Source organism: Nicotiana tomentosiformis, chromosome 7 (genome assembly GCF_000390325.3).
Source record: "Nicotiana tomentosiformis chromosome 7, ASM39032v3, whole genome shotgun sequence".
In the NCBI taxonomy this organism is placed as follows: Eukaryota; Viridiplantae; Streptophyta; class Magnoliopsida; order Solanales; family Solanaceae; genus Nicotiana; species Nicotiana tomentosiformis.
Genome location: NC_090818.1, coordinates 55,552,449 through 55,570,261, shown reverse-complemented (window position 1 = coordinate 55,570,261; position 17,813 = coordinate 55,552,449). Strand labels below are relative to the sequence as shown.

General features: G+C 37.3%; 1 protein-coding gene across 1 annotated transcript; it reads left to right on the top strand.

Annotated features, from left to right (window-relative positions):
* Positions 1-1,518: 1,518 nt before the first annotated feature.
* Positions 1,519-16,501, top strand: LOC104115795 (outer envelope protein 64, mitochondrial). The gene is made up of 13 exons (XM_009626504.4): positions 1,519-1,864; positions 2,029-2,181; positions 2,982-3,106; positions 3,461-3,586; positions 8,246-8,428; positions 8,563-8,707; positions 10,590-10,758; positions 11,757-11,891; positions 12,004-12,204; positions 12,736-12,860; positions 12,944-12,995; positions 13,539-13,608; positions 16,020-16,501. The coding sequence occupies exons 1-13, from the start codon at positions 1,626-1,628 to the stop codon at positions 16,100-16,102; spliced, it is 1,806 nt and encodes a 601-aa protein (XP_009624799.1). The 5' UTR covers positions 1,519-1,625; the 3' UTR covers positions 16,103-16,501.
* Positions 16,502-17,813: the final 1,312 nt, after the last annotated feature.

The following is a 17,813-nucleotide window of genomic DNA, read 5'->3' as shown; positions in this document are numbered from 1 at the left end:
GCGCACCTGCGCGGCCGCTTTTGCAACAAAACCTTGCATCTGTGGAAACCTCCTACCAAGCTCACTACCGCACCTGCGCATACTGACTCGTACCTGTGGAGCCGCATCTGCGAGAATGACATCGGAGATGCACAACACCTCAGCTCCCAGTCAGCTCTCTTCTCTGCCCTCTCGTCCGCACCTGCGCCCAATGGTCCGCAGGCGCGACCACACCAGATCCCTGCCCAAACCAGCTTCAACCAACATAATCCAAATGATTTTAAACACGTCCGAAATACATCCGAGGCCCCCCGAGACCCCGTCCAATAGCACTAACCAATCTCAAAACATAATGTGGACCTATTCGAGGCCTCAAATCACACCAAACAATAACAAAACTACAAATCACACCTCAATTCAAGCCTAATGAACTAATGAACTAATGAACTATCAACTTCTACAACTCGCGCCGAGTCATATCAAATCAACTCGGAATGACCCCAAAATTTTCATGCAAGTCCCAAATGACACAACATACCTATATCAACTCCCGGAATCATAATCCGAACTCGATATCAACAAAGTCAACTCATGGTCAAACTTTTCAACCTTCCAAACCTTCATCTTTCGAACTTTCGCCAAAAAGCATCAGATCAACCTACGGACCTCCAAATCAAAATCCACACATACGCCTAAGTCCAAAATCACCATACGAAGCTATTGGAATCATCAAAACAACATTCTGAAGTCGTCTACACAAAAATCAAACTCCAGTTAACTCTTACCACTTAAGCTTCTAAAACAAAAATCATTTTTTCAATTAAATCCCGAATCGCCCGAAAACCGAAACCGACTATACACGCAAGTCATAATACATAATATGAAACCTCTCAAGACCTTAAACCACCTAATGGAATGCTAAGGCTCAAAACGATTGGTCGGATCGTTACAAGAGTGTTTGAATTTGGTGATTAACCTTGTAAATTATTTCAAAGAGAGATATGAGATGAAGAAAAGAAGAAACGACAGCTTAAAAAAAATATTTATAGTAGCGAGACTATTCCAAAGAGGATAGGAGAGGAGAAGAAGAATAAAAATATACACTAAAATAAAAAAGAGAAGAAAGGGATAGTAGAAAAAAAAGAAAAGGTTTAATTAATGAGGGATAATTTAAACAATATAAATCTTCCATAAGATTTTTTTTGTAAAAAATATAATTTTTACTTCTGCTTCTACTTGTTGAAGAAGCTAGAACTTGTTATTTATCTTCAAAAAAATTATTTCGACTTCTGCTTAAAATTATTTTTTTATATTGGCCAAACACCTTAAATTTTTAAAAATATATTTTCTTAATTAAAATTACGCTTTTGACGTCGTAAAAGCTTGGCCAAATATCCTAGTAAAGTAACTATAATAATAACTTTCATAACAAGTGATAAAAGGAATTGTTTTCTTGTTTCTTGCGGAAAAAGGAAGATTCGCGCGTGAAGAAAACGCGCGCAAGCACGTGGAAGGTTCTACAGCTGCGCAGACAAAGCTCCTCTTAAACCCCATTTCCCTGTCCTCTCCTCTCTAAAACCCCAAAAATCAGTACTACCATTTCCGCTGTTCCTTAAACCCTTAAATTCGCCGACCAAACTCCGGTGATGACAAAATTATCGAAGCTAAATGTATCGAACCCCAAAATCTGGGTTGTGATCGGCGTCGGTGTCGCCGGAATATTGATCCTGGCTGAAGTTCAACGGCGACGATTGAAAGCCAGAAACTCAATCAAAGAAGATTTTGGCGCGTTCATTGAACGCGTTGAGCTGCTTCCGTTTCCTCAACCACCTCCTCCTGCTGCTCCACTTTCCCTTTCTGCCCTCACTTTTGCCATCAAAGACAAGTTCGTCACACTCCTCTGTTAAATAAATTTGGCCATTTGATAAAGAACAGTTTGTTTTTAAATTGTTCTTTTTGGACTAACATTTTTGTTTTCATAAATGCAATTTTGGACGTGGAATTGGTTTTAAACTGTTTTTTTTTTTCCCTGTATTTGCGCTGCTATAGTATTGATGTGAAGGAATATGTGACGGGTTTCGGTAGTCCGGAGTGGAAGCGGACGCATGAGGTGGCTACGAAGACAGCCATGGTCGTGACTGCTCTTTTGAAGAATGGTGCTACTTGTGTTGGAAAGACCATCATGGATGAATTCGGACTCGGGTAGCTATGCTTTAATACTATGTATTCTTTGGCGTTAATCCTTCTCATTTTATATGACGATATTTATTTGGATACGGAGTTTCAAAAGTTAATTTGAATCATAGGTGTGTTTGGTATGAAGGAAGTCATTTTCCATGGAAAATATTTTCTTAGAAAATGTTTCATGGAAATATTTTCCTAGAAAATGTTTTCTAGTATTTGGTTGGTGAGTGAAGTTTTTCCCCAGAAGAAATATATACTAAAGATTAACAATAATATCCACAAATGGGAGAGTGTTTTGAAGAAATTTTGGGTACTAGAGATTAATGGTAATGTCTAACTGTTAATTGAAACAAATAATATGAAGTTAGATATTGTGATAGTTGCAAGGAAAATGACTTCAGCCCACAAGTGAGAGAGATCATTTTCCTCCTTTTGATGGAAAATGTTTTCCATGAAAAATGACTTCCGTCGTACCAAACGCCATGATTTCCTCATGATATTTTCCTGGAAGTCATTTTCCCTCATACCAAACACACCCTGTATATCTATTAGATAAACATTAAATTAATCATGAACAGTAGTTTGATAGAGAAAACATCTCATCAAAATCCAAATATTGAATCATTCAATGAATTTGAATTCTTAAAAGTTGTGAAAGATGTATAGGAATGGAATGGTAACAAACATTCTCGAATGTCTCAAAATGGCAAGAGTGTTTGAAAATTTGGGATGGAGGGAGTATGATTTTCAGCTATATCAATGGCTGTTATTGGACGCTGCACTAAGCCGCTAACTTTCCTCCCCCCGGAATGTTTCAGGGTTACTGGAGAGAATCTGCACTACGGTACTCCAACAAATCCAAAAGTGCGATCTCATAGTCCGGGTGGCTCATCCAGTGGTTCGGCTGTTGCTGTTGCAGCTGAACTAGTTGATTTTGCTCTAGGTATGTTTTTTCAATTGAAGTTACAGTTATTAAGAGTCACTGATTCAAAATTTTCCTCTTCTTGTGTTCTCTGTTTCATTTTGATTAAGTTGTAATGGTTTAAAGTATGCATATGATGCACGAATATGTTGGACCTACTGAAGATATGCTGTAGTCAAGGCCTCCTCTTTGGTGCCTTCCCTTTTTTTTTTCTTTTTCTTTTTCTTCTTTTGGATAATAAAAGAAGACCTATGGATTTAATTTTTACGAGGTTGATTGGTTTTTGTTTAACTAGATTGGAGTGGTAATAATTTGTAAAAGAATTTGACTTCAGATTCAGGAAATTAGATGGTTACAGAGGCTGAATTATTGCAGGTACTGATACGACTGGGTGCATTAGAGTACCAGCAGCATTTTGTGGTGTCCTTGGGTTTAGACCATCACATGGAGCCATATCAACTATTGGCGTCCTGCCTGTATCGCAAAGTTTAGACAGTATTGGTATGTATAATTTCGTTATCTCCAAACTATTACCACAGTATTTGCTTTGTGACTAATAGGAGGCCAAAATCTTTATCTGCAGTTGTATGTAAGCATTTAATGAAGAGGTAGAAATAGCCTCCCAGCAAAAGTCCCTTAAACTTTTTATTGCAAAACGCATTGGTGGAAACCAGGATAATAAAAAGTTCTTCCCTTTTTCATATTAGAACAGCACCAAAAAAAGGAGAAAAAAGGTTGAAAAGTTTTTATGCCAAATGGGATAAAAAGGAAATTTTACCTGTTCTCTTCTTTACCGTTGTAGGCCCCAATCCAGCCCCAATTTCTGATACTCTTCACAACCATAAAACTAGTTGACACAAGAACTTACTAAAACATGTCTTGATTTATTAGGCAACTATTTAATTGGGCTAATGTAAATTAGGTGGCTTCCTCAGGAATAAATAAGTTAATGAATTAAAGGAAATAATAAAAAACTACAATATTTAGTAATAATCAAGGACTTGGAAACATTTCTATTACAAGGGCATTCCTGGATATTTTAAAGTTAAGTGTTGTTTCTAAATTTCTTAACGCATGCAGGATCTTAGAGGATACTCCATATTTTTCTACTTTATCTTTAGCCACATTGCTGGCAACCTATTTCTGCATTCTACAGTCCTATCTTATTGAGATTTCTTCTTTGGCGTTGTCCAGCTTGTCACATATTTGTAAAAATAACGTGCCCCATCTATTTGTCTTGTCAAATTTGTCGACTGGCCACACCAGAAGGTGTGTTTTCTTAAGGTGAATACAATGGTAAAAACTTACTCTAGAATCCTCCTCAGCGCCCCATGCCCCACTTGCTAGGTCTAGTACTGGCATTAACAACCATGTCAACAGTCCAGATTAGCTGCCAAATTCGCAGCCATGTGAATAACCAGTCAAGTCAACAATCTACTTCAGAACACCAGAGGGTGTGTTTTCTTAAGGTGAATACAATGGTAAAAACTTACTCTAGAATCCTCCTCAGCACCCCATGCCCCACATGCTAGGTCTAGTACTGGCATTAACAACCATGTCAACAGTCCACATTAGCTGCCACATTCGCAGCCATGTGAATAATCAGTCAAGTCAACAATCTACTTCAGCTGACTGATCTTGTTAGCTATCTGGGTCAAATGACATCTCCAATCACCTCACATCAATTGACCTGTGAAGTCAACATTTCGTGTAGTAGACATGTCCACTCAATTGTCCACATTTTTTACAAATTCTAAAGTGCTATTAATGGTTTTTTAATCATGTTTTGATTCTATTTGCAAATGTTAGATTCAGGCCATTATCAAGTATAATAGGGACAAATTCATACACGAGTTTGAAGTAGAGTGTTAAACTATTTCAGATTTATGAGGCAGCTACTTAATGTTATGAGGCAATTAGGTGACCGCTGTATTAGTGTTAGCAACTATTGGTGTATGTTTTTTTTTTTTTTTTTTGAGAAGGTAACATATTAGTATATATAATAAAATTAGATTACAGAGCAGTGTAGTCCTATATAGTTATAAGGAGAGTTGAAGCCTGAGTTCCTAAGTCTTAACCTATCATAAGTAATCTAAAATCTCATAAATAAATTCAGCTTCTTTGTAAGTACTCATGTTTATACCAAAAATAAAATAGGACTAAACAATTCATCTTCAGCTTCTCAATGGAACTATTGTTATCTTCATTAACCATTGGTGTATGGTTAATGAAGCTATCCATAATTAGAAGGATAGGAAATTATAGTAAATAAGGTAACTTTGTATTTGTAAATAAAATCAATAAAGACAGAGGCACCATTCTCACGAAAGCATTCTCACGCATTCTGAAATATTCAATTTTCTCTAACTTAGTTCTTTGCACTACCATCACTATCGTTTCTTATAATGCTTTCCTTCCTAATAGCTCCCAGCGTTCGTCTCCTATTGTCGGTATTGGCCCAATAAAGTACTTTTACCATTGGTGTTCTTTCCAATCCATACATTTCACCATTCCCTTGGAAATATCCGCTGCCCATATTGTATTCCAGCTTGATACTTGCACTGCCTCTCAAGGATTGATCCTTAGGATTTTAAGGTGGACATAAAACTATCTACAGATTCTTAGCTAGCGTTTGGACATAGATTTGGTTGAAATTTAAAAAAAAAATGAGTTTTTGAAGATGAGATGAAGAATGATTTTTGAAAGTTGAAATTGTGTTTGGACATGCATTTTACTTGAAAATAATTTGAAGTTTTGTGAGTAGAAACTTCAAAAACTACTCTAGAGCTGTTTTTGAGATTTGAAGATTTTGTTTTCAAAATTTGCCAAAAATGGTTAAAATCTATAAACAAATGGATATTTGAAAACAAAATTTGAAAAAAAGCTCCCAAATTCTATGGCCAAACGGGAGCTGAACTCTCAATCATTTCTTGTAACGCTTGCATCCCTTGTCGATGCTTATTCTCCAAATAACGTCATTGCCTTTTCTAGGAAAAAGGTTCTCTAACCTTGGGCACTTCATCTCTACGTGGCACTGGTCTATCAGGCTCTCGCTCATTGCAGGAAATTTTTACTGTCGCATCCCTTAGGAGTGTAAGCCGTGTCCAGTCTGTCCCTCTGCTCAGATCAATTATTGATTATTGAGTTGGTGAGCAATTCTTTCACCTACTACTAGTAGCTAATCAAACACGAGCCTATGGATACAATTTTTAAATATTGGATTTTCATTCCTCCTTTTGCTCCTTCGCTTCTTCCTTCTTCTACTCCTCAACATGTGGACTATGGCGGACTTTACTATTGTTCTCCTCCTTCCAGAGGCAGGTCCATACCAAGTTTGGTGGATAAGACTGCATGCTCATATCTAAGAGTTAGTAGTACTTCCATTGAAACCATATGAATTATGATTATGTTAACCTTCAAATGAATTTTTGCGCAATAAGGGCTGGGACCATTGCGATTGTCTTGATGTTGCTCAATGGCTATTGTTACAGGGTCAATTTTTTTCGTGTTGACACTGCACGGCAGTCACACAACAATGACTCGTCCCTCTTCTTTTTCCCTCACGTTTTGGGCTTAACACTTAGATTATGACAGCATATAGAAATCAGACAAGGCACACAACTTACACACAGCTTACAGGAATTTTTTCCCAACTTTGTATTAACTCGTGCTATAAAGAAGCACATAAAAACAGCCTTACAAAAAGGAGTCAAAGGCAGCCAACACTCTACCTTGATAATCTGCCTAGACTAAGGATATATAAGCAACGTTTTTGGCTCACAGCCCTATCCAAAACCTAGCAGTTGACATCCCCAACTGCAAGAGATTTTAAATTTTGAATTTTAAACAAGACAACTTCCCACAGCCCCACATAGCCACTATGCTGAAAAACAGGAAAGTGCCCAAGCTGGCCAACTGCCTTGCATGTGCGTGGCACATGGGCGCAACCTTTGAATTTTGCCGCCAACAGGCCAACTCTGTCATGTCTTCGCGCCAAGCTCTCGTGCAGCATGCCTTTGCGCGCATGTCTGCCGCTGCCGCATGCCCAACTCGCCCATGACATTGCCTTGTCCGCGCCCATCTGCCTTGCCACGCTCTGCCTTAGCTTGCCTTAGTTTTTCCGGCCTTTGCTATGCTTCTGCTGCCCGTTGTCTTTGCCTTGCCATGGCCACACCAATGCTATGGTCTTGTTATGCCTTGGCACCTTAGCCACATGCCGTCGTGCCACAGTCCATGCCCATCAACACCTGCCCATGTCGGACAGCCTTGTCAACATGATGCCACAGTCATCGTAGGGCCGTGCCGAGGTCCATCATGTAAATCCCTCGTCACGCCCATGCCATGTTCGATCAATCAAGCCGAGGGGCTACCAACTATCCAATTACAGACTTGTGGCTCCCGAGGCAATTGCCCTCAGCTACTCCTTTTTCATTACCATGAAACCTGCAGAAGGTGTTCCATATTGACTAGGTTTGTGGGAATCGTACTTAGGGGTGCCTGGTGGGAAATTTGCAATTGCGTGCCGTTTTGCAATCTACTGTTTTAGACATTTTAGCTGCAAATACATTTAAAATAAAATGCATGAATGGAAGTGGGTTAAGGGACTATTGCGGGGAAAAAGAGTTTATATTAGGTCTACAGGTCAGTCAACCTTGTATAGGCGAGTGAACTATTGAGCCGATAAATGTTGGTTGATCATATATCCTTTCATTAAATTTCCTTGAATCATAGTATCCTTTCATATTTTATTCCTTCATCTAATTGCGACGATCTATTCTTTAAAAGAATCAACAATGGACAATTTATTATGTATCACAAAAGTAAACACTAAACTAACAAAAGACACAGAGAACAAAGATATGTTCGATGACTGGTTGATACAAGAAGTTCGGTAAAAGCAACGGGGGGGGGGGGGGATTGCATATGCTCATGACTGAGGCCTATCTGGGTCATTTTATAAGTGCCTTGGCTAAATGTATTGATGGTAAAGGTGAAATTTCAGCTTCTGAAGTTTGATTAACTGAAAATTAAGATGGTCACTGTTATTAAAAAAAAAAAAGTTTACGTTGGTGACTATTGGAAAAATATGCAGAATTCTCAGGTATTAGTGCTAGGCATTATATCAGTTTCAATTTTTGATGATAGCAATGCCTTTATCAGGATGGTTGGCCCGTGATCCATCTGTGCTGCATCGAGTTGGACATGTTTTACTTCAGTTAGCATCAGTTGAACCTAAGAGGACAAGATACTTTGTCATAGCCGATGATCTTTTTCAGCTGTGTAAAGTACCAAAGCAGAAGACGATGTATGTTGTGAGCAAAGTAATAGAAAAATTATCTGGATGTAAGTTGCAGGTTGCCTTTTCCTTTTTCCTCCTAATTTATAAGTATTACAATTCTTCGATGCAGTCATTCGGGTGGCAGATGCTGGTATTATCTACTTCCTTTGTATCACTTATTTTTCTTGTATTTGCACAGATCAGACACCAAAACATCTGAACCTTGGGCAGTATATTGCATCAAATGTACCCAGCTTGAAGGGTTTTCGTGAGGACTCAGCCAACCAGCAAAATGGGATGTCTACCCTGACGGCTCTCTCTTCTGTGATGTTTCTTCTTCAAAGGTCATGCACATTCCATTCTTTGATGGACTAGTCTGATTTTCTTACTAGAAAGACTTTTTAAGCTGCTCTTATTATGCTTTCCACTTTCACTTTTTCTGTCTGATAGCATGTCCTGCTATGTGCCGTATCTTAGTGGTTTATAATTTAGTATGCACCAGAATTGGTTTCAGAAAATTTTGAGCATCTCATTTGCTGGATTCTCTCTTCACAAAAATCTGTCCACGAAAATCTCCAAAGCCCTTCCTGTCAACTCCTCTCTCTCTCTCTCTCTCTCTCTCTCTCTCTCTCTCTCTCTCTCTCTCTTTTGGACAGAAAGCTAATAGCATCTGGCTACAGTTTAGTTATGGCCTCCTGCATTGGGTTGGCCACCTTGTGAGATAGCAGTGTTTGTCTATGTGAGGAACCTCAGGCACGCATGTGCAAAATATCGACCTGCCCTCCAGCGTGGTTTATTTGTTGGCAAGATCATCTGCTTCTTTCTTGCAACGTCTCCTGTACCCTCCTGGGTTCCATCTGCATGGAGATAGTTTGTTTCCCAGAGGTTCTCCTTTTGCCTTTTCTTTTGTGGCGTTGGGAATCTCATCTTGAGTTCTGTAAATCCATGGGGAGAAGATGGTTGTTTCTCTCCTTCAACGAGAGTCCACTGTTTGCCTAGCTAGTTTGTATATTCTTCTTTTCCTCATCTTCACTAAAGTCTTGGTTCACTTGTAGAATAAAGAAAGCTACTTCTCTGTTGTTTGATTCAAGAAATAGTCTCAAGTTTATGGACAACTCTAGATCTGATTCGTAGTAAACTAATTATTTGATACTCTTGCACATTAGATGATGCATAAACTCATTATGAAGTATTTGACATAGAGGGGATACTGGAATTGGAGCTGAATGGTTTCATATTCGAAAACCCATTTTTTGATCCTATTCTAAATTGTTCTGCTGTTTCGCTAAATTCTCAATCGTGACCATATTCATCTTGCAAATGTAGTAGGATTCTCACCTTTGCTCTGTTCACTATATCTGAAAGATTTCTGCGTAATTTATGATTTATCACCAAAGCAACTATGGGGCACACCTAGCACTGGCAGTATGTTTCACTAAACCACTTTCACCTTGAGACTTTCAACCGCTAGCTGGAGTTTTTCATATCTTAAAGCACTCCACCTTGTCAATATATCAATAGCTTTGTTAAAACTGCAATTATTTGGAAGTTAAGTAGCACGTGACTTGTTAATTGATAGTTATAGTGCTGCATTTTGCACTTTTAGCAGTAAAGCGCTGACAACCGTGTGCAAGGAGCTGCTGATCTTCTCTATTAGTAGTAAAGCTCCGACGGATAGCAGGTAGTGGTGGGAAATGTCGAACTGGATTTTTTGCCTGCAGGGCTTAGTTCAAGTGGCAAAGGTTGAGGGACTTGTGACTTAGGTCACAGGTTCGAGCCCTGCGACATTGCGAACTAAGCCTGGTGTTTAAGTGGATAAGGGTAGGGGGTGGACCAAGTATCCCTGAGTTTCGAAGGCTGCGGTCGGTCCGAGACAGATTTCTCAGTCATTAAAAAAAATTTAGCGAACTGGATTATTTTTTTTTTTTTTTGGATAAGTAAATATCGAACTGGATTTATTTTTGAATTGGATATGAGCCTTTAGTATTCTCTTTATTTTTGTTGCCTTTCGAGAAAGATTGCCTTACGTGGTTCTCTGTGGTATGCCTTTTAGTGTATTATTTTTTATTGTTTGTCTAAACTTAGTTTATAGACATACTCAGCAGCTACATCTGTGCTATCTCTGGTTTTTTCCTCTTCATCCTACCTTATCTCGTTGAAAATTCTGATGTAGTCGAGGCTTTGATTTCCCCATGACCATCATCTCTGTTGCTTAATTTTTCTCAGATATGAGTTTAAAACAAATTATGAAGAATGGATGAAAGCGGTGAAACCAAGGTTAGGTTCTAAAGTCTCCGCTCATGTTGCTGCAGCAATGACCTCGACTCCTGAGAATATTAAAATTCTTTACAAAGTTAGGACCGAGATGCGAGTTGCTATGCAGAATCTTTTGAAGGTATCTTACGGCAGCTTAAATATGAAATAAAAAATTCTTGTCTATTATGATTCCTTTTTCCTCATACATCCTCTTTTCCTACTTTACTTTTTGGGGATGGTGTTTGTTTTTTTGGGGGGGGGGGGGTGAGGTCTGAGATTTTACCACTCCATTGGTGGCAAGCTATGAGGTACCATTAGCTTCTCATCTCCATCAATACCACTTAAATTTTCAAACAACTTTGGGTACAAATGTCAAGGAAACAGTTCGAAAAGTTTACCATGTCACTTACCATTTTAATCTCTGATGCAATATAACACTTGGTCTTGCATCCCATTTCATGTAACATGTTTGTTTTTTGGGTTGTCCCACAATGTTTGGCATGTACAATACATCAGAAAAAGTAAGAGTCATTTGGTTGGCCAGAAACAGCCATATCACATATAGTATTGGACTATTGGTGATGGGCAGTTGGTTGTTAAATAGAAAAAGATTCGTAACACTCATGTATAGTTAGTGATTCGGTTACTCTCTCAAAAACCCCGTGCTTTGATTTTTTTTATCCCTCAAATAGAGTTTCGTGTTACAGGATGGTCGATGTCATTAACCCAATTTGTTAGCTATTCCCTTTTTATAATGCCCACTAGTATGGTTCTTTCTATTACAATTCCAATATATCATAATCCCACTTTTTACATCCAACTATTGTATCGGCATATCTAATAGCATGTTAAAGCTATACAATCATGTATACATTTAACTATCAAAGAAACTTTCTACACCAATTCTAATAATGAGTTCAACATTACCTTCTAGACTACCAACGTTTTTATCTCACAGATCCCTGATTCCCCTGCTTGACCACATCACATAAAATAATGTTTCTAAAAGTTGAATATAAAAATATGACCTCAGTTCATTCTAAAGCCAGACAATCTTTACTCTGATTTTCATGTTTGTGGTATCTATTTGGTCTTCATGGAATATGTATCTCAAGGACTCACTTTTTTTATTTGAAGAGCAATAGCATATTGGTACTTCCGACGACCACAGATCCTCCTTCAAAATTAAAGTCAAGGAAAGGTCTATCGGCTGAAGTTCATGATAGACTATTTGCCTTATTGAGCATTGCCAGTATGTCAGGCTGCTGTCAGGTAATTTCATTTGCAGTATTCAAGCATCATGCTGTACTTAGTCTTCCCCATACTTCCGATTTCTTTCCATATTTTAGTGATTTCACATTCTGTTCCTTGTTTTGAATGTCAGGCTGCCATTCCTTTTGGAGAGCATGATAACTATCCTATATCCCTGTCATTTATTGCATCTCACGGGACTGATAAGTTTCTACTTGACACTGTCTTGGATATGTATTCGTCTCTTCAAGAGGAAGTAAGCATACAATCCAGTGCATCACCATTACCAGATGCCAATGGGAGCATTGATGCATCTGAACTTTTGAAAGAAAAGGTTTTGTTCTCCTCTTTTTCTTTTAATATGTTAAGGTCAACTGCTTAGTTTTGTTCAACATGATTATATTCAGTTCCTTAATTCTCTTTGCGGCATCAAACTGTTTTATATCCTCATCCGAGAGGCTACAAAGACCTGAAGTATAATTCACATCTCCTTGTTACAGCTTTTTAGCTGCCAGCACTGGTATTCAATATTATCTCTGATGAGCAGCATGTGGGGCACTTAAAAATATTAACTTTCACTTACATCGGGTCTCTCTACTCCAAGGAAGAAGAGTCCGCTAATAAGACATACCAGAAACATTCAATTTCACAAAGATTGTTGTAACATTGATTTCTAGTCGAGTTGCTATTGCTAAGTGGTTACCATAGTCCTAGCAAATTTTTAATTTCTGTGTTAAGTAACAGCATATGCAATATGAAATAATGTTGTGCCTAATAGTTATCCATAATTCACTTTACTATCTTATGAAAGTTATGGGTTCTTTCATTAGTATGTTCTTCTAATTTATCATGGTGTTCTGTGTAGGGAAATGCTGCATATAAGGGCAAGCAGTGGAACAAAGCCGTGAGCTACTATACAGAAGCAATAAAATTGAATGATAACGCCACATACTATTGCAACAGGGCAGCTGCTTACTTAGAATTGGGATGGTATGATAAAAAATCATGTAGAACAACTTCGTCAGTGCTTGATGTTCTAATTTTTTTATTTTACCGAGTAATTTCACTTGCAGCTTTCAACAAGCTGAAGAGGACTGTACTAAAGCGATTTCACTTGATAAAAAGGTATCAGGAGAAATTTTATTTCTGGAATTGTGCAACTGATATTAAGTGAACTCTTTTTTCTGAGTTGTACTCCAATCTAACACTGTAATATTAATCCAAAATAATACTAGTATTCAACTAAGTTGCTCCGACACGGCAGTTTAGGTGCCGCGCCCATGTTGACACGACACGAGTATGGGTGTGGGTATGGGATCCATACCGGATTTGGTCAAACAATATTGAGTAGTTTGACCACGGCGGACGAAAAAATTCGAGAGTAGATACAATTTGATTCCTGAAATCAAAATCAAAACTAAGGTTAAATTTGAAGAAAATAGCATACCTTATCTAGGAAATCAATCCTTTACTTATCTACAACTTGAGAATAAAAAAGAAATCCACACTTTACAAGCTATACGTAAGGTTAATTACGTGAAAGCTTAATTACGTAAGGTTAGACTCATGCTATTCTACTTTTTCCACTTGTAGCTTAGGTTAATTATTAGATGCATGTATGATCCAAATGCATTCTCACTGGGTGGAATTTATTTATTTTCATTGCAGAATGTAAAGGCTTATTTGAGACGGGGAACAGCCAGGGAGTCGCTTCTCTTCTATAAAGAGGCTCTACAAGGTGAGGTTATGGTGCTTCTATGTGAGTCTGTCTGTTGCAAGGTGCATCTTTCCTGTTCATTTACGTTCTTTCTGCAATGAATTCTTGTCGTCAGTGTTTATCAGATATTGATTCCATTTTATGTAGGAAGAAATATTTGAATTGTACAGAATTTGCTCAGAGGTGATATCTCCCTATCAATAAGAGCTCTCCGGAGCTAATGACAAGGACAGTTACCAAATTTAATTTAGTCATGTCATGTAAATTTTAAAAGTTGGTAGCTTGATATAGATTTATACTACGCATTTGGTGGTGGGGTGTGTGTGTGGGGGGGAGGGGGGCTTCCTGTTTTCTGGTTCTGCTGCTATTTTGTTTTTTAGTGCCTTGTGTGTCACGAAGATGAATGCGGCAAAAATGAGGATGTTGAGATGGATGAGGGACAAGGTGGGAGTGCCCCGTGGGTGATAAGATGTCGGAAGCGAGACTTAGAGCATGTTTGGCGAAGCTTCTGAGAGGTCAAATGTACTTTTTTTGCCCAAAAAAGTACTTATTTGAAAATATGAGGTGTTTGGCCAAAACAGAGAAGTGCTTTTAAGCAGCAGCAGAAGCAGTTTTTCTGCTTTTGGGAAAAAGCTACAAATTCTAACTTTTTCCAAGAAGCAGAAAATTAATTTCAAGACAAAAATATCCGTACTATAAAATTATATTTCCTAAATCATCCCTTATTAATTTAACCTATACTTTTTTTCTTTCTACCATCCCTTTCTTCTCTTTTTTATATTTACTGTATTTTTATTTTTCTTCTCTTATTCCTATTTGGAATAATCTCTCTACTATAAATAGATATCTTCTTTTCTCTTCCGCCGTTTCTTCTTTCTTCGTCTCCTATTACTCTTTGAAATAACAAGACTAATCACCAGATCCAAGCACTTTCTTCATAAGGTATGATTTTTTTCTCTTATAGTATACCAATATTATATGATCTCCACTTTGTAGTTTTATTTATATATTTTCTTGGCATGCATGCATATAATATAGTTGACATAATGTAATATTACCTAGTTTGTTTTTCTCAAGAATTGGTAGTGTTTTTTATACATGTAACTTGTAAGCACATATGTTCCTACTAATATTATTGCTTTTATATGCTTATATTTTATATTGATTAAAAGCTTGATATATATTACTTTATGTCATATACTTTAATATAATTACATAAAAATTAAAAATTAATTAAATTCTTTTATAATAAATATTTAAGATTTCTCTCTTTTTAAATAATGCTAATATAAACTAATCTTTATTGTCATTTATCATAATTTGACACTCAAAAGTACTCTTTGGAAAGATTGGCCAAACACAATTCGCTTATCAAATATCGCAAAAAGTACTTCTCAAACGAATTGGCCAAACGCAAGCTGCTAATCCCTAAAAAGTACTTTTTCGAAAAGCACTTTTGAACAAAGTACTTTTTAAAATAAGTAGTTTTTGGTAGCTTGTTCAAACGGGCTCTTAGACGGTTCGGACATGTGAAGAGGAGAGGCGTTGATGCCCCAGTAAGGAGGGGTGGGAGGTTGGTCTTGGAGGGCCTAAGGAGAGGTTGGGGTAAGCCCCGAGAAGCATTGGGGAGAGGTGATTAGGCAAGACATGGCGATGCTCCAGCTAACCGAGGACATGACCCTTGATAGGAAGGTGTGGAGGTCGAGAATTAGGATAGAAGGTTAGGTAGCCTAGCGTCTACCTTGTTCATACCAGTAGTTTTAGGGCATACATAGTGTTAATCTTGTATTTCTTATTCTCATATTTCTGTCGATTCTTGCGCTTTGGTTTTCTGATTGCTGCTGGTGTTACTGCTTGTTATTTCCTACTTTCTACCTTTCCTGAGCTTTTTTATCCTCTTTACCTTTGTATTTTTCCTAAGCCAAGAGTCTACCAGAAATAACCTCTCTACTTTCTTAAGCTAGGAGTAAGGATTGCGCACACACTACCCTCCCTAGACCCCAAATATGAGATTTCATTGTTTTTTTTTTTTTTTTGTTGTTGTTGTTGGTGGTGGTGTGTGTCACGGGATAGCTATTTAAGTAGCAGTAGGTGCGGACAGCACCTCTGCACCATTGCTTTTTGCTCGAAGCTCTCACTATATACATAAATATAATCAATTTGTAACCACTTTCCCATTGACCATATTATTTGGGAATATTATTCACTCTAATTTTTTGTGTCACTTCCATTTTTTCATGGTTCATGTTAACGTGAACTATATTTCCTTTTTTTCTTTGTGATATTGAAAGTAGAACCATATTTGTTGAAGACACTTGTAAAATTGCACAGATATCAGTTTTAGGTTGATGGTGTATCCTCGCCAGAGATGGGCTTCTGTTTTCCTTTTAAATTGGTTGTTTATTAATTTACTGTGAATTTGGACGTTCCAGATTTCAGACATGCACTCGTTCTGGAACCGCAGAATAAGGTTGCCAGTTTGGCTGAAAAGAGACTCAGAAAGCTAATTAGTTGATCAAAGTGGTATAATAAAGATGATGAGATGGAATACTCCGAGAGGAAGATTAGCGGATTGATTTTTGCTTCTTTCTATACCGCTTGAGGCAGAGGATAATTTATAGGGACAAATTTTCCTGAGAGATGCTTGGCTTAGAAACCAAGCTTCAAAATAGAACTGCAATGGATATTTCGTTTTCGTTGTCAAGTCTCCAAATGTAATTAATTCATCAATTGGAGAAAAATGGTGCTACCATTGGCTAAAAATCATGTCGTTGCCCTTCCCCTGCCAATTTGATAAACACAGTTTATAAGGATAAAGCTGTTCAGCCACTATTGAGCTGGGTTTGAACTTTGCATGCAAAGATATGGTATTCTCATGATTCAAGAGAAAATGAATAGGTTGTCCACTTTTATAGCGATCCGCGTACTTCAATATATCCACTGGCTAGAGATGATCTTGCCTGTCTCGTGGTGGTCTTATCTGTTTCTCTATTGACTTGTGCTAATAGACTGACTATTTAATTTTGCTACTTACTAGCCTCCTTTTATTTTTTTGGGTCAGACTTGCTCGCCTTCTCTCCTTGGTGAAAAATTCTCAACTTACACAACCTGCTCTTAGGGTCGTTTGGTTTGAATACGGCTTATGCTGGGATTAGTTATGCTGATTTTGTTTTTTATCCACGGTTTGGTATGTTGTATTAAAAATGACAATTGCATAATTTTTAAGAAGGTATAAGTTATTCCGGCACTAATTACCCCACCTTCTATAAGATATAAGTTATCTCGGTACTAATTTTAATCCTGGGATAACTTATACCAAGTTTGCTAACCAAACAAAATATTAAGGTGGTATTAAATTTTTATACCAGCATTATACCTTTTTATACCTCATACCAAACGACTCCTTATTTTTATGAATATAACAATATATCAACAAAATTTAGTGGGCGTTTGGACGTAAGAATTGTGAAATTCTGGAAAAAAAGGGAAAATTTCAAGGAAAAATTGTATTTGAAAATTAGAGTTGTGTTTGGACATGAATAAAATTTGAATGTGTTTGGAGGTTTTTAAATTTTCGAAATTAACTTCAATTTCGTGGCCAAATATTACTAAAGAAAAAAAGTAAAAATTTTCCGAAAAAAAAAAAGAAGATATTTTTTCTATGGACAAATGGGCCCTTAGTGTTTTATGACCTAAAAGGCTTGAAAGAAGTGCCTTCACATCAATCAACCACCTTAAAGCTCAAACTGTGTGTGTTTGGTATGATGGGAAATACTTTTTGAAAAATAATTTAATTGGAAATAAGTAACTTTCGGTTTTTCTTCGCCTGAAAAGCTCTTCAAGAAAAACACGTTTCCTCGAAAAGGTGAAAAATAAGTTCTCTTATCTGTGGTGACGTCATTTTTCACCACGACTATACATCATTGCTTTACTCAATAGTTAAACGATACGTTATCAGTCATTAATAATAAAGAGTTCATCAGAACACTATTTGATTTGTAAACATTATTATCAAACTTATGTTTTCTTCCTAAGATATCTTTTACTTACTAACCATGTACTGGAAAATACTTTTAAAAAACTATGTTCTTAAAAAAATAAGTCACTTTCTAAAAGTCATTTGGTATGGGGAGGTTAATCAGTGGCATTATCATTGTTTGTTTCATCGTCTGATTTTTGTAAAGTACAGCCCACTAGTGTATTTGTGCGGCTATATCGTTATTTAC